The 27410-nt window shown below is 51.8% G+C and overlaps 1 protein-coding gene across 4 annotated transcripts in view; it reads left to right on the forward strand.

The window, feature by feature from the left end:
• UNC13A (unc-13 homolog A) overlaps nucleotides 1–27410 on the forward strand; it is a 57426-nt gene that overhangs the window by 24040 nt on the left and 5976 nt on the right. The window contains exons 12-41 of one of the 4 annotated variants that reach the window (XM_040628168.1): nucleotides 1275–1321; nucleotides 2314–2392; nucleotides 2555–2560; nucleotides 3041–3112; nucleotides 3392–3611; nucleotides 4119–4346; nucleotides 5246–5387; nucleotides 5512–5681; nucleotides 6325–6440; nucleotides 7466–7629; nucleotides 8017–8167; nucleotides 8463–8531; nucleotides 8841–8930; nucleotides 9149–9283; nucleotides 11108–11241; nucleotides 12521–12606; nucleotides 12835–12961; nucleotides 13692–13788; nucleotides 14165–14308; nucleotides 15096–15179; nucleotides 15716–15793; nucleotides 16015–16103; nucleotides 16564–16716; nucleotides 17884–18007; nucleotides 18960–18965; nucleotides 20675–20713; nucleotides 21861–21890; nucleotides 23291–23347; nucleotides 23722–23802; nucleotides 25008–25155. In XM_040628168.1, coding sequence (XP_040484102.1) covers nucleotides 1275–1321; nucleotides 2314–2392; nucleotides 2555–2560; nucleotides 3041–3112; nucleotides 3392–3611; nucleotides 4119–4346; nucleotides 5246–5387; nucleotides 5512–5681; nucleotides 6325–6440; nucleotides 7466–7629; nucleotides 8017–8167; nucleotides 8463–8531; nucleotides 8841–8930; nucleotides 9149–9283; nucleotides 11108–11241; nucleotides 12521–12606; nucleotides 12835–12961; nucleotides 13692–13788; nucleotides 14165–14308; nucleotides 15096–15179; nucleotides 15716–15793; nucleotides 16015–16103; nucleotides 16564–16716; nucleotides 17884–18007; nucleotides 18960–18965; nucleotides 20675–20713; nucleotides 21861–21890; nucleotides 23291–23347; nucleotides 23722–23802; nucleotides 25008–25155 — 3166 coding nt within the window. The remainder of the gene's footprint in view (nucleotides 1–1274; nucleotides 1322–2313; nucleotides 2393–2554; nucleotides 2561–3040; nucleotides 3113–3391; nucleotides 3612–4118; nucleotides 4347–5245; nucleotides 5388–5511; nucleotides 5682–6324; nucleotides 6441–7465; nucleotides 7630–8016; nucleotides 8168–8462; nucleotides 8532–8840; nucleotides 8931–9148; nucleotides 9284–11107; nucleotides 11242–12520; nucleotides 12607–12834; nucleotides 12962–13691; nucleotides 13789–14164; nucleotides 14309–15095; nucleotides 15180–15715; nucleotides 15794–16014; nucleotides 16104–16563; nucleotides 16717–17883; nucleotides 18008–18959; nucleotides 18966–20674; nucleotides 20714–21860; nucleotides 21891–23290; nucleotides 23348–23721; nucleotides 23803–25007; nucleotides 25156–27410) is intronic. The other 3 variants (XM_040628166.1, XM_040628167.1, XM_040628169.1) reach the window with 3 other exon arrangements.

The following is a 27410-nucleotide window of genomic DNA, read 5'->3' on the forward strand; positions in this document are numbered from 1 at the left end:
CTCTCCAATTGCTCAAGCCACCCTAGGCTGGGGACAGAGCAGTGCCCTTACGCAAGGGGCCCTTCCAAACTGGGGTGAGACTGGCAGTAAGAGACCCTAAACAAACTCCCAGAGTCCTAGACCATCGAACATCAGAGCCATAGGAAGTTCAAATCAGATTTCTTAGGTTTTAAAACAGAATTTTATTTTATTTATTTATTTTTTAAAAGATTTTATTTATTTATTCGACAGAGAGAGAGACAGCCAGCACAAGAGGGAACACAGGCAGGGGGAGTGGGAGAGGAAGACGCAGGCTCCCAGCGGAGGAGCCTGATGTGGGGCTCGATCCCAGGACTCCGGGATCACGCCCTGAGCGGAAGGCAGAGGCCCAACGACTGAGCCACCCAGGCGCCCCAGAATTTTATTTTTTTTAACTAAGTAATCCATTCACATGGTTCGAAATGCAAAGGATAGAAAAGAATATGCAGCATAAAATCTATTGAATAACTTTCACTAAGTCAGCAAATGAAATGAAAAAACAGCTAACTGAACATAATAAAAAAATAAATGAAAAAACAGTAGCTACTCTTGTAATGGATCCAGTAATAGGACAAAAAAATATATAAATAAACATGGGCAGACTCTCTGGGTTTCATAGAAGGAGCATAAAACTAATCCAAGACAATCAGGAAAACTCCCTGGAGGAGGTGACACTTAAGGAAAAGTGATATCCAAAATACTTCAATAATACTTCAGAAGAGAGGGCTGGACTCTCCCCACTCCTCACCCGCCATGCCACCCTTTAGTTCATAGGAGGTGGGGGTGTCAACCCTGGGTCTGCACTGAGATCTGAATGATAAATGGAGGTCGGTCGTGTGCAGTAGGTGGGAGGGCATACAAAGAGCTAGCACAGCTCAGGCAAGGGCCCTGGGGTAAAAGATCAGGTGAGCAGATGAGACTGGGAGAAGACAGAATCTTACAAGTGTTTGAACCAGCCCCTGAGAATCCCAGGACTATAGAACATGAGCTCTTGTTGGAGATGATACTAACACAACCCCAGGTTGGCAGACCAGGAGACCAAGTTCTACCGAGATTGGTGGTGGAGAGGAGCTCTTCTCTCCCCATTTTACAGATGGGCAAACTGAGGACCACAGAAAGCTTAAGGACACACAGTGAGGACTAGGCCCCAGGCCTCCTGACTTCCAGCCCAAAGGGGAGACAAAGGTGGGTGGGGAGCCTACCCTGCCCTGGGGAGAGGCTGCCACCCTGACCATATCTGTCTGTCTGTCCTACAGGCCCGAGGAGAAGGAGAGATGTCTAAATCCCTATGGTTCAAAGGCGGGTGAGTAACGGAGCTGTGGGGATAGGAGGGTGTTTTGAACACAGAGCTTGAGGCTGCTTTACATCATAGCCTCAGCCCCGTGGGAGCAACCAGGAATTTTTAAATTGTATTTATTTATTTGTTTGTTTGTTTGTTTATTTATTTGTCAGAGAGAGGGAGAACACAAGCAGGGGGAGCGGCAGGCGCAGGGAAAAGCGGGCTCCTCACTGAGCAGGGAGCCCAATGCGGGATTCGATCTCAGGACCCTGGGATCATAACGTGAGCCAAAGGCAGACGCTTCACCGACTGAGCCACCTGGGCACCCCGAGAATAGATTTTAAATATACATATATCCATTTTCCAATTTTGAGCATAAGGAAAGCTTTCTTGAATATCTTACTATATTATTTAGATTTGCCTTAATTCAATTTTTCTTTAAACGGGGGCAACTGCATCATCTCCCCATTTCCCAGATGAGGAAGCTGACATCCAGTGTCTTCATTTCCGAGGGCTGTTGTGACAAACTACCACAAAAGGGTAGTTTAAAACAACAGAAATAGATTCTTTTAGTTTTGGAGGCCCGAATTCCAAAATCAAGCTGTTGGCTGGCCCACACTCTCTCCGATACATGTAGGGAGAACCCGTCCTTGCCCTGCTAGCTCCTGGTAGTTGCTGGCAATCCTCAGGATTCCTTGGTTTGTAAATGTGTCCCTCTAATCTCTGTCTCTTGTCACATTGCTGTCTCTCTTTTTATAAAGACACCAGTTATACCGGATTAGGGGCCCACCTGCTCTAGTGTGACCTCATCTGAACTGATTATATCTGCCATCACCCTCTTTCCAAATAAGGCCACATTCTGAGGTTTGAGGGGCTAGGACTTAAATGTATCTTTTGGGGAAACACAATTCGACCTTTAATGCCCAGGGAGATCAAGTGGTGTCTGGGCCTCAAGTGATGTCTGTTGGAGGAAGGGGGAAGCCTGGGCCCTTGACATCCCTGTGTGTGTCTTGCAGCCCTGGAGGTGGCCTCATCATCATTGACAGCATGCCAGACATCCGCAAAAGGAAGCCCATTCCACTCGTGAGCGACCTGGTGAGCACCTGTGCCCTCTCCTCCCCCAGCAAAACAGGCCTGCCATAAGCAGTGCTCAACCTATACAACTGCCCATGGCAGACCTGGGACGGGGAGCTGGCAAGGTGTTCTCTGGAACTAATGTAATCTGATTTCTACCCTGCCTGCTGCATGGACACTCAGGCCATGGTGAGTGATGGTGACCTGGGCCTTCAGTCTCCATCTCTTCCCCAGAACACCCCCCTACCCATAGGATCTTTCAACTGGCCCCAACCCATGGGTCCTGGGTGGGGGGAACCCTGCCATGTCCTACAGTTTATGGGTAGGGGAGAGAACAGGTGACTCCTGAGCTTGGTTCATGGAGTGGCTGGTAGTTTTGTTCTGTGGCTGGTGATCATGCCAAGTACAGCTCCTGACTCTGGTGGGGGATGGGTGAGTCAGGGGTGTGAGGCTGCACACCTTCCAGGGTCCCTTCTAACCCAGAGCCTCTGTCACTTTCCAATTCTTTGCTGGCCCTGCTCCCACTGCTGTGACCTGTTTCCTAATCGTGGCTGTGGCTTCAATCCGTGGCTGGTGACCCCAAACCATGGCTGTGGATTCTGCTTGTGATGACAACCCCATGGGTGTGAATCGACCCCTGTGACTTCCTGGGCGATCTCCCTGCCCCAGTCCCTGGTCCAGTCCAGAAAAGCCGGCATCACCTCGGCCTTGGCCTCCAGCACTTTGAACAACGAGGAGCTGGTGCGTGGGGTGCCTCCCCTTCCACTGGTTGAGGGGTGGGCTGGGATGGGGGCTCCTAGAGGAGAAGGAGAAGAGAGTGGGAGAGACAGGCATTCCTCGCTCTCCACAATCTGGTTTCCAGAATTGGGTCGCACAACATCCTGCCAACATGATCTGTGCACGGGAACCGTGGTCCCACAGTGTGGGCGCAGGGGGAGGGCCTGGGACTTTACTATACTCAGCAAGGGGGTGAGGGCGGGGCAGGACAGCGCCCCATGCCGCCCGCCTCCCTCCCCTCAGAAAAACCACGTTTACAAGAAGACCCTGCAAGCCTTAATCTATCCCATCTCCTGCACGACGCCGCACAACTTCGAGGTGTGGACGGCCACCACGCCCACCTACTGCTACGAGTGCGAGGGGCTGCTGTGGGGCATCGCGCGGCAAGGCATGCGCTGCACCGAGTGCGGCGTCAAGTGCCACGAGAAGTGCCAGGACCTGCTCAACGCAGATTGCCTGCAGCGTGAGCGCGGGGCTGGAGGGGCGTGGCTCCGCGGAGGGGGCGGGGCAAAGACAGGGGTGGGACTCCTGGGCGGGAGCATTGAGGCGAGAGGAGGGGAAAGATGCAAGAGGGTCAGAGAGGGGTGGGGCGGAACTCAGGGACTAGCTAAACTGTGCAAGGGATGGGCTTCCTGAGAGTCAGCGGTTCCCCTGGAGAAAAATGGGTTCGCATTAGGGTTAGCTCGGGAGGGAGGGGGCTCAGAAAAGGGGCGGGGTCTTGGCAGAAGGCGGGGATTCAGAGGGGGAGGGGACACACGTAGACAGGTGGGGACTGACGGGTGAAGGGGTAGGATTCACAGAGCAGGTAGAAAGCTCTAGCAGCTCTAGCTTGGGGGGGGGGTGAGTCACCGGAGCCCCAACGACTTAAAGTACCCTTGGCCACAGCCGAGGAAGCTCTGGAATGGGAGTTGGGGTTCTCGCTCCGGTGAGGGAGCGCGCTCTGGACGGTGACTGCTGTCGGCGTCCGCAGGGGCTGCGGAGAAGAGCTCCAAGCATGGGGCGGAGGACCGGACGCAGAACATCATCATGGTGCTCAAGGACCGCATGAAGATCCGGGAGCGCAACAAACCTGAGATCTTCGAGCTCATCCAGGAGATCTTCGCCGTGACCAAGACCGCGCATACGCAGCAGATGAAGGCGGTCAAACAGAGCGTGCTGGACGGCACATCCAAGTGGTCGGCCAAGATCAGCATCACTGGTGAGGCCGCGAGGGGTTGGGCGTGGCCACAGGGTCCCTTCTTCTCAGCCCCCTGTGCTTCCTCCTATGGCTCTTCCTTTTGCTGCGTGTCCTTGAGTGTGGCCTATGCTTTTTCCGTGTCCGTGTGTGTGAGTGTTTGTGCTCCCAGCGTGGGCGTGTATGCCTCCAAATGTGAGCTCATGACACTATCTGGATGAGTCCTGGTTGGTGCCGCCCCAGAATCAGACCCCAAAAAGAGGAGTTGAGGGCACATTGTTTATTTGGGGCGTGAAGTCATGGGAGTTGAGAACTGAGCCTGGGAGGGAGGGAGCCCTACACAGGGTGCCAATGAGCAGGCAATGCTGTGGACGTACCACTGGGGGACAGCGTTGAGCTCACATAGCAGAGTGGTCCTACCCAGGGATGGAAGCTTTAGGGTGTTTATCCATGCCTAACCTTATTCAAATTCCCCTGAAAGCAGACCCCAAGCTGAGGATTTCAGGGCAATGGGTGTCCAGGAGGTGGCCCCCGGAAGCCCCAGTGCGGGTGGAGACATGAGTCTGGGAGCTGGTAGGGAAGGAGCCCTGCAGGGGGCGCCAAGAAATAGGTGACTCCGTGAGCAACTGTAAGCTCAGTCCTGCTGGAGATTTCAGGACAATGTATAGAATGTCCTACTCAGGGGTGGCCCTGGGGCACCTCCCCATTCTGCATCACCTAAGGGCTCCCTGGGTGTTAACTCTCTAGCAAGCCCTTCGTGTCTTGTGGCTGTCCCCATGGGCTCCTGCAGTCAGAACAAAGCCCTCAGGCTATGTCACAGGTGTCTCCAACAAGCAACGTGGAGTCCAGCCCGTGGCAGTGACTGTTCTCAGCATACCTCACTCCTTGAGCCCATATCTGTATTTGTCCTGTGTGTCTTACAGTGGTCTGTGCCCAGGGCTTGCAGGCAAAGGACAAGACGGGATCCAGTGACCCCTATGTCACTGTTCAGGTTGGGAAGACCAAGAAACGGACAAAAACCATCTATGGGAACCTGAACCCTGTGTGGGAGGAGAACTTCCACTTGTAAGTGCCTGGCTGAATCCCTGGGCCCCCAGGGGTAGCTCTCTGCTGGGGCAGCTGAAGGGCACTCCAAGACCAGCCTGTGTCAGCCACCTGACCCCAGCTTCTGCCTCCCCCTACCCTCCAGTGAATGTCACAACTCCTCAGACCGAATCAAGGTGCGTGTCTGGGATGAGGATGATGACATCAAATCCCGGGTGAAGCAGCGGTTTAAGAGGGAATCTGATGACTTTCTGGGACAGACAATCATCGAGGTGCGGACACTCAGCGGCGAGATGGACGTGTGGTACAACCTGGGTGAGCATGGGTGGTGTTCTGCAAGGGACAGGGAGGGCGCCCCAGGGAGCCAAATTGGGGAACCAGTGTCAGGAGGAGTTAGTCTGGGGGCCCAATCTGATGAGGGAGGCGGGGGCTGTGAGGCCCAATCTGATGGGATAGGTGGGAGCTGTGAGGCCCAATCTGATGGGGAAGTCAGGGCTTTGGGACCCAATCTGATGGGGGGGGGGCAGGGTCTGTGAGGCCCAAACTGATGGGGCAGGAAGCAAGACCCGGGGGTCCTAGTCTGAAGAGAGAGGCACAGACCCAGGAACCCTGTCTACGATGAGTGGACTCTGGAGGTCTTGATCTGATGGGGGAAGCAGGGCCTGGGAGCCCAGTCTCGGGGAGAAGCAGGGCCTAGGGCTCCTGGTTAAAGAGGAAGATTCAGACTCAGGAATTTAACCTGAGCAAGGAAGCAAGGTCTGGAGTCCTAGTTGAAGGAAGAGACAGGGCCTCGCGAATTCTAGGCTAATGGGAGCGGCACACGCTTAGAGAGACAATCTGAGAAGATACCCAGGTCTTAATCTCAGGGAGTCCAGGAGGGCTACCGTCATGCATACATTAAAATATCCCAGGCCTGTAATGGACAGGTCTGATGCAGCCATCCATTTCGGTTTTGCAGACAAGCGGACTGACAAATCCGCTGTGTCAGGTGCCATCCGGCTACACATCAGTGTGGAGATCAAAGGTGAAGAAAAGGTGGCCCCCTACCATGTCCAGTACACCTGTCTGCATGAGGTGAGGCCCATTGTTCCTTCTTGCCTTCAAAGCTCACTATGATCGCCCACATTGCCTCCACTTGCCATTCCTGCCTGCCCCAGCTCCACCTTCCTCTTTCCAGTCACACCATCCACACTCCTTGGGTCTGTAAGACTGTCCCCCAGGCCATTCCTTCTGCCCGGAAAACTCTTCCCTATCCATCCAGCTTCAGGGCCCCCTCCTTTGGGAAGCCCTCCCTGACCTCCAGGCAGAGTCTCACTACCCAGCTCCAAGTCTTCCATCTGTCCCAGGCCTGAACAGGGGATCCTGGAGAGAACTCAGTTTGTTGAATGAATAAATGATTGAGTGGACAAATAGACGATGAGTGGATAAAAGGATGAGTGGACGGACAGATGTGTGGTTGAACTATTGGAAGTATAGATGAGTGAATGAGTAAATTTGGGGGCATTTGGATAGGTGGGTGGGTGGAAAGATGGATGATGGATGAATGGATGGATAAATTGATGGGTAGATAAACAGGTGATGGATGGTTGGATGGATGAATGAATTGCTGGATGGACAGATTAAGCTGTGGGTAGTTATAGGGAATGGATGGGTGTGTGGTTGGATTATTAGAAGGGAGGATTTGCGCATGGATGAAATTTTGGGTAGATGAATGTGTGGGTGGTTGGGTGGGTGAGTGAATGAATGGGAAAGCAGACAGATGGAAGTTTAGATAGATGGGTGGGTGGATGGATAAATGGATGGATGTATAAAAGGATAGAGGAGTGGATGGGTGGATTTGGGGTAGCTGGATCGATGGGTGAATGAGTAGATGGATAGATAAATGGATGGGTGGGTAGGTGGGTGAAGTGTTACAAGGATGGATGAGTCAATGGGTGAAATTTTTGGTAGTTGAATGAATTGGTGGGTGGTGGATGGATGAAAGAGTGGATGAATAAATTAATGAATAAATAGATGATGTAAGCTGCCCCAGACCTGGGATCTCTGACCCCTTGTGCCTCAATGCACTCTTCATGATGCCTTCTCCCTCTTGGTGGCAGAACCTGTTCCACTTCGTGACAGATGTGCAGAACAATGGGGTTGTGAAGATCCCAGATGCCAAGGGTGATGACGCCTGGAAGGTTTACTATGATGAGACAGCCCAGGAAATTGTGGATGAATTTGCCATGCGCTATGGCGTGGAGTCCATCTACCAAGCCATGACGTGAGGCTGCAGGCTGGGGTGGACGTGAGGGCAAGGTGCAGGAAACTGGAGTGAGGGGGCCAAAGTGGACACTGGCAGATCTAGTGGTGGAAGGGTTCTTGGGAGAAGGAGCCAAAGAGGATGTGGGTGTGGTGAGCATTCTGTAATCCTTTGGAGGTTAGGAAAGTGCTGTTTCTGGGAGCTGAAGTGACGGGGTGAGAGTCAAGAGTTAGAGGCAGAGACAGGGCAACCCAGAGAGGAGACAGAGAGAAACTTGGAAGACACAATCAGCCAGAGGGAATGGTTTGAGGGAGCCACTGACAAATGCTGTCTTGGAGGCATTCTGGGGGGCACAATGCCTGTCCTGGCTGGACGCCAGGCCCAATTTCTCCCCTTATCTCCCACCAGCCACTTTGCCTGCCTCTCCTCCAAGTACATGTGTCCTGGGGTGCCTGCCGTCATGAGCACCCTGCTTGCCAACATCAATGCCTACTATGCGCACACCACCGCCTCCACCAATGTGTCCGCCTCTGACCGCTTTGCTGCCTCCAACTTTGGGGTCAGTCCCAGGGACTGGGGCTGGGGGAGGAGGGAGAGCCCAGACCCTATGTGACTCCCTGGTCTCCAATCTGGACCTGACTTAGTGTGTGACTTGGCACCAGTCCCTTGCCCTCTCTAAGCCTCAGTTTACCCCTCTGTAGAATGGAAACGGATATTACGAGGGTTCAGTTCAATGGTGGATGGGGTGCACTTAGTGTATAGTAAGCACTCACCCAAAATGGCAGCCACCTTTAGCTGCTGCACTTGCCTCCCATGTCCCTGCTTCCATCCATCCTCCTCCACTTCCTCCTCAGAAAGAGCGCTTTGTCAAGCTCCTGGACCAGCTGCACAACTCCCTGCGGATCGACCTCTCCATGTATCGGGTGAGAAGTACATGCATAATGACTTGCTTGCTCCTACACGTGTGTGTGCCCATAGGGGAGAGCTCCCAGCAGGTGCACATGGGAGGACCCATCTTAACATGTGGAAGTAGAATGTGTTCCTTTGACATGTGTACACATACATGGGCAGCACCTGCCCAGTATGCTTGGTGCATCCAACCAGAGCCTCCAGTTGCTTCAAGGTGTTCTCGTGGATCCTCACACACTTCCTGAAACTTGTATTTCCCCTAAAACAGTCTTCCCCCACCCAGCCCTCTTCCATAATCCCACCTCTCTTCTACCTTCCAACAGAATAACTTCCCAGCCAGCAGCCCAGAGAGACTCCAGGACCTCAAATCCACTGTGGACCTTCTCACCAGCATCACCTTCTTTCGGATGAAGGTAAGAAGGGGACCCAGTCCCATTAGCTCTCCAACGGGCATTTTCTAGCACTCTTAGCTCCTAACCAAGTAACATTTCTCCTGGAGAGTAGTGCCCTTTCTCAATGACCCTCTGCTTTCATACTGCTACATTTCCTTAAACTCATAACCACAGGTAGCCACTTCCTGGGTACCTCTTGTCCCAGCTGTGCCAACTTCTGCCTGCCTCCCTCCCTCTAGGTGCAAGAACTCCAAAGCCCGCCCCGAGCCAGCCAGGTGGTGAAAGACTGTGTGAAAGCCTGCCTCAACTCTACCTATGAGTACATCTTCAACAACTGTCATGAACTCTATAGTCGGGAGTACCAGACAGACCCGGTGAGGACCCCAGATAAAGCAGAAATGAACAAGGGTTACCAACCAGACCCTGGCCCAAGTCCCTGGTCTTCTCCTTCTCAAGTGATTTAACTGAGCCTCAGTACCTTGCTCTGTAAAATGGAGTCATAAACCCATATCTCAGAATAGAGGAGAAAATTTAACGAGATGCTATCTTTAGATAAAATGTAGGTAAGTGCTTAGCATGTGATATACAATAGATGCTCAATAAATTCAGTTTTAGTTAAACATAGTTGAGTTTGGCATGCAGCATACCTAGTATAGAATCACCATTCAATAAATGTTGAGTGGAATTTATTTTCTTGAGTAGAGTTCAGTTTTGGTCATTTCAACTCAATTTACTTGAGATCATTCTACACGTGTTTGTTTATCTACACATATAATGCCAGGATTGTCGGTAAGGTTTCAGGGAGCACATACCATTTTAGAAGGGAAAGATATATACATTGAAATTCACAACCTAGGATGATTAGCCCTGGGATGGAGGAATTGCAGGAGACTGTGGGAGCTAAGGTGGTCCCTACTTCACCTTGGGCTTCTGATAGGAGATAACACATAAGCTCAATTTAGTGATATTTTATTTCATTCTATTCATTTACATTCAGTTGACTTCAAGTTGAAGTCAACTTGCTTTGAAACCAAGTCACTTTGAATTGAATTGGGTTGAGGTGCAGTGGATTAAATTGGGTTGGATTTAGTTCAACTATAAACAGTTTTTTTTTCCATTTATTCCTATTCAGGTGACTTACAATTGCTCTTGGCTAATTAGTGAACAGAACTGAGTTAGATTGAGCTGGGGTTAATTTTATAAAAATCCATTTATTTCTATTCAGTTGACTTGAGTTGAAGTTATTCTTTTTTTTTTTTAAAGATTTTATTTATTTATTTGACAGAGAGAGAGAGAGACAGCCAGTGAGAGAGGGAACACAAGCAGGGGGAGTGGGAGAGGAAGAAGCAGGCTCATAGAGGAAGAGCCTGACGTGGGGCTCGATCCCAGAACTCCGGGATCACGCCCTGAGCCGAAGGCAGACGCTTAACCGCTGTGCTACCCAGGCGCCCCTGAAGTTATTCTTGACTGGGTTGAGTTGGCTTGAGTGAGGATGAGCTGGGTTGTTGGGTTAGGCATAGTTGAGTTCAAATGAGTTGGGTTGAGTTGGGCTCATTTCAGTGAACTTAGCTACATTCATTTTCATTGATTGACTAAAGTAGGATTGAACTGGCCTGAGTATGTTAGGTTCAGTTGAGTAGGTAGAGTTGGATTGGATTGACTCAGTTGAGTTGAATTAGATTAAGTTAGGGTGGGTTGAGTTCGAGTTGATTTATTTCCATTATTTTTACTTAGGATGATGTTGATCTTGGATGAGCTGATTAGGTGCAATCCAATTGAATTCATTTGAGTTTAATTCAATCCAGTTAAGTTTAATTCCACTACATTCAATATAATTGGCCCGGGTTCAGTTTCATTAAATTAATTCTGAGAATCTCCATCTGTTAAGCTAAATGGGCCTGATTGACATTCACTTCAGTTCTATTTGGTTTAGTGGGCTGCAGTTTTTTTCCAACTAAATTCAGTTCTATTCACTTTTATGAGTTGAGTCTAATTAAGCTTTGTTGAGCTGAATGGACATGAGTTCTGTTTGGGCCAGTTTACATGAATTCAGTTCCTTTTCATACAGCTCTCCTACCTGAACCATCCATGTGTTAATGGCACTGCTTCCTCACTAAACTCCTTCCCCTCAATAATGAACCAACTGAGGCACCCACCCATGGACCCCTTTGACCAATGTCTCCACTTCCCCACTCCAGGCCAAGAAGGGAGAAGTTCCCCCAGAGGAACAGGGACCCAGCATTAAGAACCTTGACTTCTGGTCCAAGCTGATTACTCTCATAGTGTCCATCATTGAGGAAGACAAGAATTCCTACACTCCCTGCCTCAACCAGTGAGTTGTGTATCGTGCCTTTAATTATCTGGAGGTCATCATGTGTGTGTGTGTGCACAATTTTGTGTCTTATGTGTAAAGGTGATCATGTCTAACTACACATAAAATGATGTGTATGTGGAGGCAACTCTAGGTGTGGTTGTGCCTAAATGAAAAATGGCATAATTTATAAACATAAAGTTGTGTGTATGTATACAATCACTGATGTAATCAGACATGTATTTTATATGTGTTGATTTGTGTGAATAACAATGTGTACATATGTATATAATTTTGTATATGTGTGTAGGTTCATATATAACAATTGACAGTGTTGCTCAAGTATTTACTATGTGTTAGATACTCTGCTAAATGTTTTACACTTAAATTGCATTATATCTTGTGTGTGGGTGTAATTCTGTGTATAGTTGTGACCTATGGGTTTAATTGTGAATTGTATATATGCATACAATTATGGAATGCACTTCAATATACAATATCGTATATTGTGTAATCGCATGTGAGTATGTACACAGTTTTGATTTGTAGATTTATACGTCTGTAGAGTTCTCATCTGTGTTAGCTGAATGAACTGTTGTGTCTTATTTTTCCCTGAGTGCTAAAGGGGCTCCTAACTCTGGTGTGCCAATATCTCTTGGTTAGTTAGATACTCAGTTAAGATCAGGGATTTGGGATGGATGAACTGAAGGGTGGATGGATGTATGGGCAGATGAATGGAGATATGATTGAATGGGGAGATGAACAGATGGATGAGTAGATGGTTGAATGAATAGGTGGATGGATGGATAGATTGGTAGAAGGATGAATGAGTAGATAAAGGAATGGATGGATAGCTGGTTGGATGGAGAAATGGATGGATGGATGGATGGATGGATGGATGGATGGATGGATAGGTGAATGGATGAGTAGGTGGATGATTGGATAGATTGGTGGAAGGATGAAGGGGTAGATAAAGGAATGGTGGATAGCTGGTTGGATGGAGAAATGGATGGATGGATGGATGGATGGATGGATGGACAGATGGGTAAGTGAATGGATGGGTAGAAAGGTGGATGATTGGATGAATGAATGGATGAAGGGATGGAGAGATAGATAGGTGGAGGCTCAGGGAGAAGCAGGGCTTCAGTTCAGAGTCACTCAGCATGTCAGTGGCTTTGGGGGAGCTTGAATCCAGAACTCTTGTCTATCCTTCACTATCCTCTGGGCTGGGAAGGCCAAAGCAGCCTTTGCCATCCAGCTTCCATCTGCCAAAGTTTCATACTTCCATGACTTTCACCAGGTTTCCCCAGGAGCTGAATGTGGGTAAAATCAGTGCCGAAGTGATGTGGAACTTGTTTGCCCAGGACATGAAGTATGCCATGGAGGGTAAGTACCCCTATCCCCATGTCTGCTAGCCTGGCTATAGCAGGCACTCTGCCTCAGTATCCCCTATCCCCATGTCTGCTAGCCTGGCTATAGCAGGCACCTTGCCTCAGTATCCCCTCCAAGGCTGTGAGCGTCCTGGAGCCTCAAGCTTGAGGTTGGGCACCTGTGATGGCCAGAGCTGGTGCTGCCAAGACAGAGTGTGGAGACCTTCCATTCTTTCCCTACCAGAGCATGATAAGCATCGCCTGTGCAAGAGTGCTGACTACATGAACCTACACTTCAAGGTCAAGTGGCTGTACAATGAGTATGTGGCAGAGCTTCCTGCCTTCAAGGACCGCGTGCCTGAGTACCCTGCGTAAGTCCCTTGCCCCAAGCCAGAACTGTAGTGCTGACAGCTAGACTGAGGCCCAGAGATGAGGGCTGACCTACTCAGGGTTCCCTGGGCATCAAGGGCACAGTGGGGTACAAACCTAGTATTCTCTGTAGCCCAGACAATTAATATGTATAAGTATCAGGAACTGCACTGAGCAGTGCCTTTTCTCATTTAATTCCTTTGACAATTCTGTAAGATGGGAGCATTATAATTCCCATTTTGTGGATGAGAAAATGGAGAGTTTAATGCTAAAGGACTTGCCCAAGGTGACATCCAATAAGTGACAGAACCAGGATTTGAACTCTAGATGTCTGACTCATGGTCTGTGTTGGAGAGCAGGATGGTGGTCACCATTTACCAAGGACCTGCTATGTGTTGTGTCATTCACTGCTCACAGCAGCACTGTGGGATAGATACTCCTCTGTTGTACAGGTAATGGGATCCCAGAGAGGAAATCCACTTGCCCATGGGTAGTTTATCTGAACCATGAGTCCTGCGAGTATGAGCCTTTCCCTGATGGTATCATGAGGTCCATTTCTTGGCTGAAGTAACTGAGGCCTGGTCAGGTAGGGAAGTAGAGGGAGTACCCACCCAAGGCCACAGGGTGAGTTCAAGGGAGAGAAGGACCTGCCCAAGTACCATTCAGAACTAGGCAAAGCAGTGGGTCAGGGGACAAGAGGTGGCAAGACTCCATCCCTGCTCTCCATTCCAGGTGGTTTGAGCCTTTTGTCATCCAGTGGTTGGACGAGAATGAGGAGGTGTCGCGGGATTTCCTGCACGGGGCCCTGGAACGAGACAAGAAGGATGGGGTGAGGAAACTAGCCCGTGATCAAGCCCCTAGACTGCCCAGAGTGGTCTCACTCCCTCTGGGGTCCATTGGGATCCAGTATGGGGTCAAAAATTGCCCTTGAGATGAAGCCAATCTCTGAAAGGTGGCCACCATCTTCATCTTGTTCATAGTGTCAAAAGTGTTTTGTTCATTCAACAAATGAATACAGTTCATCAAGCTGGAAGCCCCACCTTCCCCATACCTCTGTGTCCACCTCTAAGTCACACTTGCACACTATTCGCCTAACCCCAGGGCACTTGGTCTCTGGATCTCCCCATGGACAGCAGGAGGATTGGATGCTGGGGACTGTCTGGCTCTGACCCCTCTCTTCCTTCCTGGCCTCCCTCCCACTGCAGTTCCAGCAGACCTCAGAGCATGCCCTATTCTCCTGCTCCGTGGTGGACGTCTTTTCCCAGCTCAACCAGAGCTTTGAGATCATCAAGAAACTTGAGTGTCCTGACCCCCAGATCGTGGGGCACTATATGAGGCGCTTTGCCAAGGTGCGGGAGTGCAGGTGGGGTTAGGGATGGAGTCCAGGTGAGGGATTGGGATAGGGTCAAGATTGGGGTTGCAATTGAACTTGGGATTGGGGTCAAGGTCAGGATTGGGGTTAAGTTTGGGATTGAGGTCAAAGTTGGGGTTGATGATATCAGTGAGATTGGGGTTGTGGTTGAGATCAGTGTTGGAGTTGTGGTTGGGGGCAGCATTTGGTTTGAGGTTGGGGTTGAGGTCAGCGTTCTGGTTAAAGTTGGAGATGAATTTGGACCTGGAATCAAGGTTGAGGGTGGGGTTAAGGTTGGGGTTGGGTTTATGGTTACCATTAGTGTTGAGAATCAATTTGACATTGAGGTTGGAGTGAGTGTTGGGATTTATGTAGAATTTGCATGGGCATTGTGGTGAGTTTGGAGGTTGGGACCATCCTGCTGGGGTTGAGGGTTCCAGTTAATTGGCTTTAGGCTGGGTTGAAGTTGAGGACTGCAAGTAGGAATTGGGATTCCATCTGAGATCCAGTCATGCTTGTGCTTGGAGCTGGGTTAGTATGATTGTTGGTTGTTCTGTGAAAGAGCTGGGTCTACATAAAATAATCGTCTTTACCTGGTGGTGTCTCCTTGATTGTGAGGGTCATCCTGGGTGGAGAATTTACCCATTCAAGTGGTCCATCTTGAGTGCTCATAGGGATTTGCGTTCATCCCTGATCTCACTAGTGGCTCTTGATGGACCTGCCCAGCCCTAGCTCCAGCCCCAGCCCCAGCCCCTGTTCTCACCCCCTGTCTGTGTCCTCCCCAGACCATCAGTAATGTGCTCCTCCAGTATGCGGACATCATCTCCAAGGATTTCGCCTCCTACTGCTCCAAGGAGAAGGAGAAAGTGGTGACCTGTGGGGGACCCTGTTCTGTTCCCTCCCAGCCCCATTCTGCACCCCAAAGGCTCCCTCCTTCTCTGGGCTCTGATACTTGTGTCTGTGTGTGTCCAACTGTGTGTGTCCATGTACCTGACTTCATGGGTCTGGGGGGATCTGGAGGTGAGGGTACATGTCTTCAGTGTGCCATTGTCTGATTGTTGCAACTGAAGCCTTCAGGGTGTATGGATGTAAGTGTGAAAACCTAGAGTCCATGTAGGAGAATATGGGTGTGTGACAGGAACTCCCCCCTCCCTACTACTCCCAGAAGCCCAACCCACCCTGGAGAAGTTACTTGAGTCCTGTTTCCCCCTGCTAATCTCCAGAACCCACCCCCCAACATTCCCAGGAATCTGGTCCCAAATGCTGTCTTCCATTCTCAGATGACCCTATGGGATCTTCCTCTGGGCCCAGACCCTGAAACCTTCCTGGGGTCCCTGGCAGTGGATGGGGGAGGCTCTGGGGAGGGGTCCTGAGCCCTGACTCCCTGCTCTGTTTGCATCCCCAGCCCTGCATCCTCATGAACAACACTCAGCAGCTCCGAGTGCAGCTAGAGAAGATGTTTGAAGCCATGGGAGGAAAGGAGGTGAGGCGAGCCCCAGGCAGGGTCACCACTTCCCCTGCATCCCTGCAGGCCCTTGATGAATTCCAGCTCAGCCACTCCCTCTGACCCAAGCAAGCACCTCCACCATCTGTGCCTGTTTCCTCCCAGCCCCTTGGGATCACTTTCCCTGTGTTGGATGGGAAAGTGCCCCATTTATGTGGATGCTCTGTAAACCTAACCTGATGTCCCTTTTCCTTTCTCAGCTGGATGCTGAGGCCAGTGACATCTTGAAGGAGCTCCAGGTGAAACTCAACAATGTCTTGGACGAGCTCAGCCGGGTGTTTGCTACCAGGTGGGGACACCTCCAGGGCTGAGAGCAGACAGGAGGGGGCAGCTCCCAGACCTCTGAGCCTGGAGCATCCAGAGACTCAGCAAATGTAGTGGTGAAGACTTCAGGCTTGGAGTTAGAGCTGAGTTCAATCCTGGCTTCACCACTTACTAGCTATGTAGCCTTGGGTGAGTTGTTTAACTTCCCTGAACCTTAGTTTACTCATCTGTAAAGTGGGGACGATGATAATAATAGTACCTGGGTCGGACTGTGCAGTGAAATAAATAGCACAGGTGAATGTCTCAGCCCAGTGCCCAATTCTGCTATTGTACACCACCCGCTCCCCTGCTTGGTTATATGCCATGGCTCCTTGATGCTCAGGATAAAACATCAAGATCCATGGTCAGCTTTTGAGGCCTCATCTGGCCCTTTCTCTGGGAGGCCCCGGGAGTCTGGTCTGAACTCCCCTACTCTGCGCTCCCAGCTTCCAGCCACACATTGAGGAGTGCGTCAAGCAGATGGGCGACATCCTCAGCCAGGTGAAGGGCACGGGTAATGTGCCAGCCAGTGCCTGCAGCAGTGTGGCCCAGGATGCTGACAATGTGCTGCAACCCATCATGGACCTGCTGGACAGCAAGTAAGCCAGGCTGGGTGGACTAGGACAGCCAAGAAGAGGTTAGGATGGGGCTTTAGAGACTCAGGGTTGGCCTGGAGAGGACACTCAGGGCATGTTTCCTGGGTGGTGGTTGGATGGTTTGGATGGGTGAGTGGGTGGGTGGAGGTATGAAGGGATGGAAATATGGGTGGGTAAATGATTGGAAGGACTGGTGAGTTCTTTTGTATGGGTTAATGGACGGTGGTTGGATGGATAGATGACATGAGAAATGGGTGGGCAGATTGATTGGTAGATTAAAAAATAAATGCTTAAAAGTCTAGATGGAGGATAGATTGATAAAAGGAGGGATGAATGGACAAATGGACGGGTAGATGAAGTTAGGTAAGTATTTGAATGGATGAATAACTGGATGGATGGATGGATGGATGGATGGATGGATGGATCAATTGAAATAAGGATAAATGGATGGAAGTGTAGATGAGAGGATGGATACATGGGTGGGAGGAAAGAAGGGAGGGAGGGAGGATGGATGGATGGTTGGGTAGAAGGATGGATGGGAGGGAGAAAGCAGGGAGGAGAGGGGAAGGAAAAAGATGGAGGGGTCATTAAAGAAAGTTGGGGGAGGGATTGTTTGGTGGTTGGGTGGGTCAGTTGCTAGATGGATCATGGTGGATTACTCTCTCTCCTTCAACCCCCATACATCCAGTCATGAATTTTTTGTTGTTTTCCCTCTCAAGTTTGCCCTCTTCCCACCATTCCCTTCTCCATCTGAGCATGGCCCCAGTCCCCTCACAGTCCCTAGTCACCAGACTTTCTATTCCAGTTTACCCCCCACTCTGTTCTTTTGAACAAGAAAGTCTGGCTGTGTCTCTTTTGAACACTCCATGGCTCCCCACTGCCCTCATGCTAAGGCCCACGCCTTCCTCCCAGGTGTTGAGTCCCCTTCCAGCCTGGCCCCTGCTGACCTGTCCAGCTATCATTTATTTTTCATGTGTCACACATCATAGCTCTATCAGACCATTCTGATCAATGGGTCTCATCGGACCCCATTAAGGGGTCCCTATACAGGCTCTGTGCACTCTTGTGTGTCCATGGAGCATTTTCCCGCCTTGCCTATTTGTTGAGAGAAAGGGGCTTTGAGGGTTAGGGCCAGCTGGGCCATTTCTCAGACCTACTCCTTGCCTCCAGCCTGACTCTCTTTGCCAAAATCTGTGAGAAGACGGTGCTGAAGAGGGTGCTAAAGGAGTTATGGAAGCTGGTCATGAACACGATGGAGAAGACCATCGTCCTGCCGCCCCTCACTGACCAGACGGTGAGGCCCACAGGGGGCCAGAGGGGATTCCTGGGCCACCTCCCCTGTGGGAGCCCAGAGAACTTGATGCCAAAGGCATTGGGTCTCAGAGGTCAGTGGGGCCATTCAAAGATCAGAGAGGTCACACATGGGTCAAAACTCATCAAAGAACCAATTCATGGGTCAGATATGTAAATGTCAAAACTCATCAAAGAACCAATTCATGGGTCAGATATGTAAATATCAAAAATGTCAAGTAGAGTTAAGAGATGTCTAAGGGACATAGAGGTCACATGTGAATCAAGAGGGCATACGAAGGCCAGAGATCACCCAGAAAACAAAGAGGTCAGCTTGGAGATCACAAAGGTCATAGGGGTCAGTGGGTTCATCAGAGGGCTCTCGGGGGTCAATCAAGAGACAAGGAGGGGAGATACCAGTGACTTCGAAGATCAGAGACCAAGAGGACAGAGGGCTTCCAGAGGTCAGCCAGAGGTCACAGAGAGCATCCAAAGTCAGGCCAAGCAGAGGTCAGCATTCATCCAGAGACCAGGACCATGCCTCTGGAACCCTTCTGGGAAAAGCCCAGAAAGCCTGATCCCCAGGGATCAGGCTTCCAGGTGGGATTGGGTGAACCGCAACATCTGTGGAGGGGTGTGGCTGGGCTTGGGTTCCTCCAGGGAGGTGTGGGGGCCTGAGGACAGCAATGATACACGGGTTGATGGCACAGCACAGAGTGAGAAGACGTTCCTGGGGACAGGGTGGGGGAGGCTTGGGGAGGGTGGGCAGGGCCACCAAGAGGCAACGATGGTGGTGGAGGCTTTGGACCTCCCGTCACCTGCCTGTCTCCTCTGGGCTGGGCAGGGGCACGGGGTCCGCCCCTCGGTGCCGTCTCCGCCCCCTCCCTGGCCTTCCTGGGAAACTCATGGTGACTTATTCCCCCCTCCCCCCGCCCCGCCCCCAACGCGGCTGACAGATGATCGTAAGTAGAGGCCCTTCTGTCCGTCTGTCTGTCCGTCCGCTCTGTGTCTGGACTCGGCCCACCATGTGGCTGCATCCACCCCACCCAGCGCCCCCTCCTCACCCACCGGCCCCCCCACCTACTGTCCCACTTCCCGCCTAGATGTGCCTGTGTGTGTCTGGGGCGGGGCATGGGGTGGGGGCGGGGCCTGGCGGGAGGGAGGCCACGCCCACCCACCCCGCCCCATTGTAAGTACAGAGGAGGCACCTTCCGGCTCCCAAACCCCAAACCCTGAGCCCAGCACCTTCATGTCTGACCTCGTCCTTTAGCTGGAATTCACCCTTACTCCCATGCTCAGACTCCACCAGGATATTGGTCTCTCCCCGAAGCTAGAAAGAGGTTAAAAGTCAATGGAGTTCCTCTGACCTCCCTTCTGGGCTCTGAACTGTTAGCAGCCACCCAAAATACAGGCCCTTACCACCCGGGTCCCCCTACTTAGCTGTTCAGCACAGACCTCCTACCACCCCTGCCTTCCCACTCCCACCATAGGACCACATGAATCCCAGACACACACCCAGGCATTCAGGTGGGAGACAGCATTTGGGACTTTGGTGTCAGGCAGACTTGGCCTCAAATCCCAGCCCAGCCACACTCTCTGTGACCTTGGGAAGTCACTTCACCTCCCAATCTCCATTTCCTTGTCTGGAAAAGGGGTTAATTAACTGCAATAACTCTCTGAGGGTTGTTGTGAGAACCAAATGGGATGATGGATTAAAGTGCTCATCTCTATGACTATCTGAGGCACTGCTCACTAAATTAGACCTAATGTTGTTGGTGGTGGTAATATGTAAATACACAGTAGGGTAGAGATCAATAAAACCACTTCAGAGTCTCTCTTTGTGGACAAGACAGGCTACTATAAGATTTCACCTGTCAAAAGTTCACAAGTGCTCATCTCACTTCTTGGTGGCCGCAGTCTGGGTCTTTGGTTGTAACCACTTGGTGGCAGCATACCCAACAACAGACAATGCATTTGTGGGCAAGGAGCTAAAGGGATTCACACTTTTTTAAAAAGATCTTATTTATTTATTTGACAGAGAGAGACACAGCGAGACAGGGAACACAAGCAGGGGGAGTGAGGGCAGATGCTTAACGACTGAGCCACCCAGGTGCCCCAGGGATTCACATTTATTGATGATTCTTTGTATGCTAGATTTCATAGCTGCTCTTACAGCCCACCTTCATGACAACCCTTTGAGTGAGGTGGATATTATTATTCCCATTTTGCAGATGAGGAAAGCTGACGCTCAGAGAGGAGGAGTCACTTGCTCAAGGCCACATAGTAAACATATGTCAGAGTCTGTTTTCAAATTCAGGTCTGTCTGAATTTGGAACCTGTTTGCTGTCCTGTTGACCCAAGAAACAAGATCCTCATATATACAGTAAACGTAAATGGATTATGTTTTGGCAGTGACTTCTCTTCTTTCTCTCTGGCTCTGTATTTCTATTTCTCCTTTCTCTTTCTCTTTCCTGTCTCTCTGACTCTCTTATAGCTTTTAAGAGTTGATCATTAAGGTACACACACATTCCCCCATGCAACCCAGCCATCAGCCCCCTGTGCAGTATAGATGCCCCTTACCTCCTGTCCCCATGAGTACATGTGTGATCACCCTGGGTTCCCACCCCACATGGCTTGCCAGGTTGATCACCCTGTGACGTTGTCTCTGCAGGGCACCCTCTTGAGAAAACATGGCAAGGGATTAGAAAAGGTAATGAGGGCCTCATCTGTGCTGAGGTCCTGAGCTCTGGTGTCTGAGTGTGTGTGTGCATGTGTGTTCATGTGCATGGGTAGGAAGGTCAGCTGGGGATCACAGGTAAAGGCAGGTGTCCTAACCAAGTCCCACAAAACCAGAAGTCAGAGATGAGTTGATTCTCCAGGGACATGGCTTGGAGTGTGTGTGCACGTGTGAGCAAACATGTGTACAAACAGCTCCCACCCTCTCATAACAAAACCCAAAGGGCTTATCTCAGCGCTGGGCTCAGCTGAATTCTGTGGCTTTGAGATGGGCCCAGACACTGGACCACTGTTCTGGACTGAGACATGTGTTGTTTTTCATGTAAATTTTGTTGTTGTTGTTGTTCTAATGGGTGTTTGTTGTAAGAAGATGGGAGCTGTGACAACACATGAACAGTTGCCCTTGCTGTGCATTCATGCAGGAACTATCATACCTGTGAGCACACAAGTGGGGTCTCTGCTTCATGAACATGGGTAGTAGGGCTTCCCTACTCACTCATCCAGCCCTTTGGGGGGGGGGGGCACATTCGATGTTCCAGGCAACATATACATGTAAATGTATCCGTGTGGGGGGTGAGTGTGTGAGTTTATGTGTGATTGTGTACACATGTGCAAGTGTTTAGGAGTGCACGTGTATATTTTAGTGTGTGAGTTCTTCTGTGTGTATGTGTGCTGATCCAGGTGTGTGTGCGTGTAAACTTTCTGCACTTGTGTGGATGTACTTGGGTGTGTGTCTCTACATTGAGGGAACTCGTGATACCTATAAGTACATTTCTTTTAGAGTCAGTCCTGCTGGGGAAAAGCCTTGGGGGTGGGGGAGGAGAGAATCCCAAGCCCTTTCTCTTCTCTCCCCCTCCCCAAGGCACCCCATCCCTAGGCAGGCTCTCCCCAGGTGATGGGCTGGTTGTAGCCTCCTGGCAGTCCGGAGTCTGGCCAGAGCCCCCAGTGGGAGACAAGGGAAGATGCTTAGCTTGGGGAGGGGGCCTAGTGTTAGACTCAGGACCTGGGGGGCAGCTTGCGGGCTGGGGAGTGAGACTGTGCTTTGAGGGGGCAGGGAAGCCCCAGTGAGCATCCTCCCAACAGCCACCCAAATGCTGACCTCCGCCTGATTCTCTCCACAGGGCAGGGTGAAATTGCCAAGCCACTCAGATGTAAGACCAGCCTCTCACTGTCTGTCTGGCTCCTACCCCCACCCCCACCCCCCTCCCCACCCTTTGCCTCCTTCCACCTCTGTGGTCTGTGCCGTCTGGGGGCGCACTGTGAACCCATCTGTGGTCTCTTCTTCCTTTGTCTGTCTGGTTTGCTTGTGAGGGGTGGCGGGTGGCAGGGGGGAGGCAGGAGGGGAGGAGGGTGTGGCAGGGGAAACCAAGGAGCAGACAGCTGGGCTCCGAAGCAACTATGCCTCAGAACAGCCTCAGGGAATCACAGACAAGGAATCAGAGTAGCAACAACCAGGATGATAGTAATGATATTCGTAGCGGTAGGATAACCAGCTCCCACTGGCCAGCTGGTAGACCATCAATGTGATTCCACGCATCCCAGCTGCAAATGGCCCTCCTCCCTGCCTAGCCCTGCTCAGGACCCCAGAGCACCCCAGGGCCAGTAAATGCAGGACCTCACTGATTCTTAGGCCTACCTCACCCTCTAAGCTAGTATAGGTGCCCCTGTTAACCAGGGAAGGAAACTGAGACCCAGAAAAGTCCAAGGACATGCCTCAGGTTACCCAGCACAGGGATTGGAGGAGGCAGGACTCATGGCTTCCAGGCCAACCACTGCCCCCAACACTGCTCATGACCTTGAGACCAAATGATAATAACAGTGAACATTGAACAAAGACACATTTAGCCCCAGCTAAACCATGAAGTGGATATGATTTTCCCCAACTAGATGGGAAAGCTGAGGTTCAGAGAGGTTAAGTGACTTGCCCAGGGCCACACAGCAGAGCTGGGATTTGAACCCAGGCCCACCCGGCTCATTGGAGCCATAACCAGGATGCCATCTTGCTGGTGTCTGTTTGGGGTGGGGTGGGGGATGGGTACTGAGGTGTGTGTTGGTGGGGAGGATTCTTCCTTTTACAAGGTCAGACTAACAGCCACCCAGATAACTGGGGAAATTCTCCCACAGAGGCATTGGCCCCGGGAGTTGTGGTGGTGGGGTCACCAGAGCCCATCCCATAGTTTTCTTAAAACCCCCTGACTTCGGGCTGGCAAGCCTGTCCCATACCGACAAACACCACCTGGGGCTCCCCGCACCCATGGCTTCTCACTGTCCACTCACCTTCTTCTCTGTCCCCCAAACCTGGGGTCCTGGTGGAAGTGAGAGGGTGGGTAGTGTGCCCACACTGGGATTTGCAGGGACAAAGTCACCACCTCCTCAGCACTTCCTGAGGGGGGAGCTCCAGACCTCTGCCCCTGGTACACAACCATTGCCCTGCCCAGAGCCTCTGGACAAGAACCGAGATGGTGTTCAGGGCTGGGGTGTCAGTAGGCCTGTAGGGATTGGTCTGGAGGACCCCCACCCTCACCTCGGCTGTGACTGTTGTTACCTGCAGGGAACCCAGATGATCTTCAATGCAGCCAAAGAGCTGGGTCAGCTGTCTAAACTCAAGGTGAGGCCAAGGGTGGGGGCAGGAGATTGGGGTGGGGAAGCTTTCTAGGGGAAAGGTCCCAGAATGGTGACATGTTCGAGGGACAGAAACCCTATTCAGACTGACTTAAGCACAATTTATTTGCTCCAGTGTGTTGGAAATATGTGCAAAGTTCAGCTTCAGATACAGCTTGATCAAGGGTAAAAATCATTTATTCAACAAATATTGAGCACCTGCTGTGTGCCAGTCACATGCTAGGTACCAGGGACACAATGATGAAAAGACAGACCCACTACCCAACTCGTCAGAGTTTTACAGGGATGAGGCCCATAGACAGGCAGATCCCTTAAGTGGGGCCTGCTCTGCCCACCTGGGCCCTCTCTCCATCCATCCAGGACCACATGGTACGAGAAGAAGCCAAGAGCTTGACCCCGAAGCAGTGTGCAGTAGTCGAACTGGCCCTGGATACCATCAAGGTGAGAGGTCCCACCCCTGTCCCATTCCAGGTGGAGCAGGCAGAGGGTGTGACTGGTGTAGACGTGGACCTTGGCTTGAACCCACCTAACTTCATTCAATTTATAAACACTCCCTGATGACTCTTCTGTCCATTCCAGGCTGGCTGACGGCAGGGCCCTGAGGAGCCCTAGGTTCAGGGGGCCAGCCAGATACAGACAGCCCCAGCTCTGTGGCAGAAGGAAGGGGTAGAAGGAAGGATGGGAGCTGGGGGAGCCCAGGGAGGGAGAACCGAGGATGTTTGGAAAGAAGGCATGTGGGAGGTGGGTCTTGAGGAATGCATAGGAGTTTGCAAGACAAAGCAAACAAAGCATTCTGGGCATTGGATCAGCCCATGCGAGAACTCAATGAAAAGGGCCGTGGTCTCCATGAAATGAAAACTACTCTGAAACAAAGTTTTGCCAAAATAATTATAGTGAAATAAGGTTGGCAGCATATTAAGGAGGGTGGTCAAGGAAAGTTCCTTGAGATCTTAACCAAAGAAGGACAAGGAGCCAGCCATGGTAAAGTAAGGTGTTTGAAGTTGCGGGGGGGCGGGGGGGGGGAGACACACCTTCCACCAGCACGCACAGTAAGTGCAAAGACCCTGAGGCAGGAACGTTCTAGGGAAGACCTTTTGAGAGAAGGCTGGGAGGTTGCAGGGTGGGGGCCACAAAGGGCTTGAGGAGAAGCGAGGAGCAAGGGTATTATTTTGAAAGTGCTGGAAGCTGGGGCGCCTGGGTGGCTCAGTCGTTAAGCGTCTGCCTTCGGCTTAGGGCGTGATCCTGGCATTCTGGGATCGATCCCCACATCAGGCTCCTCCTCTGGGAGCCTGCTTCTTCTGCTCCCACTCCCCCTGCCTGTGTTCTCTCTCTCGCTGGCTGTCTCTCTCTCTCAAATAAATAAATAAAATCTTAAAAAGAAAGAAACGCTGGCTGTCTCTCTCTCTCAAATAAATAAATAAAAACATAAAAAGAAAGAAAGAAAGAAAGAAAGAAAGAAAGAAAGTGCTGGAAGCTCACCGGTGGGTGTGAGGCAGGGTTGGAGGTGAGGGAGTAACAGCACGACTTGGGTGTTTTGAAGCCCCCCTCCACCCAGGTCATCCAGCACATCACCACTGGAGGGCAGCGCGGTTGGGAGGGGTTTGGGGGCTGCATAGTCTCACCTCTCCCCACCTTGTCCTCCACAGCAATACTTCCACGCAGGTGGCGTGGGCCTCAAGAAGACCTTCCTGGAGAAGAGCCCAGACCTGCAGTCCCTGCGCTACGCCCTGTCCCTCTACACGCAGGCCACGGACCTGCTCATCAAGACCTTCGTGCAGACGCAAGCAGCCCAGGGTAAGCGGCGGCCTGCTAGCGTGCGGCAACCCAGCTCCTAGCCAGTGACGCTGCCACAGACTCACCTCTGTGACGTCATGGGCTGGGGCAGTTGACAGCTCCCGGGAGCTCCAGAGCTCCGTGATATGATGGCACGCGGCCCACAAGTGAAAGACGGACTACTCGTGGGGGCGGGACCTCTGACGTCATTGGGCCAGGAGGTGATTGGCATCTCCTGGGAAAATCTATGACACCACTGGGCCAGGAGGTGATTGAAAGCTGTGGGGCGGGAGCTCTTTGAAGCCAGACCAGGGAGTGATTGAAAGCTCCTAGGGACGGGACTTTGAAGTGTTGGATCCAGGGAATGGTTGACAGCTCGGGGGGGGGCGGGGCATGTGACGTCATGCGGCAAAGGAATGATTGACAGCCCCAGGGATGGGAAGGACTCCGGCCTGGAGGAGTGGACGGAGAGGGAGTTTCCATTTCTCAAATTCTGTCTTTCTCTGTCTCTTCTCTTGCCTCTGTCTCCTGTTCCTCTCTGAGTTCACACACAGCAGCTGGGGCTGGGGAGAGCAGGACTCCAGGTCCTAGTTTCCCTCCCTGGGGATCCCCCCCCCCCCATTCAAAACTGGCCCTAAGACAAGGGAGAGAAGTTTGGCCGCTGACCCAGGCTTAGTTCCGGCAGTGGGGTGGGAGGGAGAGCTGCCATCCAGCCAGAAGCTGGGGGGAGGGGAGCGGCCCCCTTCCCGCCCCAGTCAGCCCAGGGCCTAGGGCCCTCCCTGGGCGTCGGGCCTCCGTGCTCAGCCTCGTGCCCAGTCCAAGCTGCTGCTTTTAGTGTCCCTGGTGTTCCCCCCGGAGCGGGAGGCTGTCTGTCCGTCCGTCTGCAGCTGACGTTTCTCTCTCTCTTGTTTCTCCTCCCTCTCACTCGCCGTCCCTTCTCCGCGCCTCCCCTGCTCCCCGCCACGCACACTCGCCCTCCATCCTCGCCTCTCGCTCGCTCGTCTCTCCCCCCACCCCTCCCTTCCCTCCTTTCTCCACCTTCCGCCGTGATTAGTCCATGGTGGAAAAGGGACTAGGTTTACCCTTAGTGAAGACATTTATCCTGAGAAGGGTACGTGCCTCCGCCGCCCGCCCGCCCGCGCCCGGTGCCCGGTGCCTGCGCCCCTCCCGGCCCCGGCTAGTAAAAGGCCCGTCCTTCCGCCTCCCCGGCCTGCTGGGCCCGGTCCCCGGCCTGCTGGGCCCGGCCCAGTTCGGACCGGCTGCGGGGGCCTAGGTGGATGAGGGGGAAGGACGGCTTGCTGGTTCCACGTGGGGAAGGAGAAGCTATTCGAGTCAGAATCCGCTTCTTCCTAGGTGCATCTCTTAAGCCAGATCCTGGGTCCCCCGGACAGCGCCTGCACGGTTAAGAGTGGGCTCAGATCCCAGTGGGCTCCCATCCCAACTCCGCCACTCTGGCGGCTGGGCGCCTGCGGGAGATCTCCCCTCCCTGAGTCTCAGCTTTCCCATCTGTAAAATGGAAACAGTCAAAGGCCCTAATTCATAAGATTATTTTTAGGATTAGATGAATTAAATTTAGAGCAGTTCCTGACCTGTAATACATGTAGTAGCTCCCAGAAAGGTTATGGTTGTTGTTACTTTATTATTATTATTATTATTATTATTATTATTATTATTATTATTAATTATTACTAATGATGTCTTTCTTCCAAGCATAGAAAACTGTTTTCAGGCTCTAACTCTGAGCCAGCACTTTTGCCAAGAAGCATTTCTCAGGGATTCTTGAAAAGATTTCTCCCAATTGCCCCACAGTCCATCATTCCATAGATGAGGAAGCTGAGTCTCAAAGGAAATTGTCACTTGCCCAAGGAACCTTCCCCTACAGGGGGGCCAGCGACTCGGGGAGGGGTGGGATTGGGGTAAGCACAGAGAGGCCCGGGAAAGACCCTTCCCCTTGGAGCCAGCAAACCACGGGATGGGGGCGCCCAGCATTGCCCTCCTCCCCCTTCTTACTAGCTTTGGCCATGGTCTGACCCCTCACCCCACCCACCACTGTCCAACTCCCCCCCTGGCACCCTCAGTCTGGCCCGGATTGAGCTTGCTGTGAAGCATCAGCCTTGGGGTGGGGGGGAGGTGAGGCTGAGCATGTGACTGGTTGGGGGGAGGGGGGAAGCCAGAGCCTGAGATGACAAGGAAGGTGGCCTGGGGTGGGCAGCGAGGATGGGGGGGTGCACGCCCCAGTAGTGGGGTGATGGGGGGTCTCCAGGCCTCTCTGTCCC

Source organism: Ursus maritimus, unplaced genomic scaffold (genome assembly GCF_017311325.1).
Source record: "Ursus maritimus isolate PB19 unplaced genomic scaffold, ASM1731132v1 scaffold_14, whole genome shotgun sequence".
NCBI classification, from domain to species: Eukaryota; Metazoa; Chordata; class Mammalia; order Carnivora; family Ursidae; genus Ursus; species Ursus maritimus.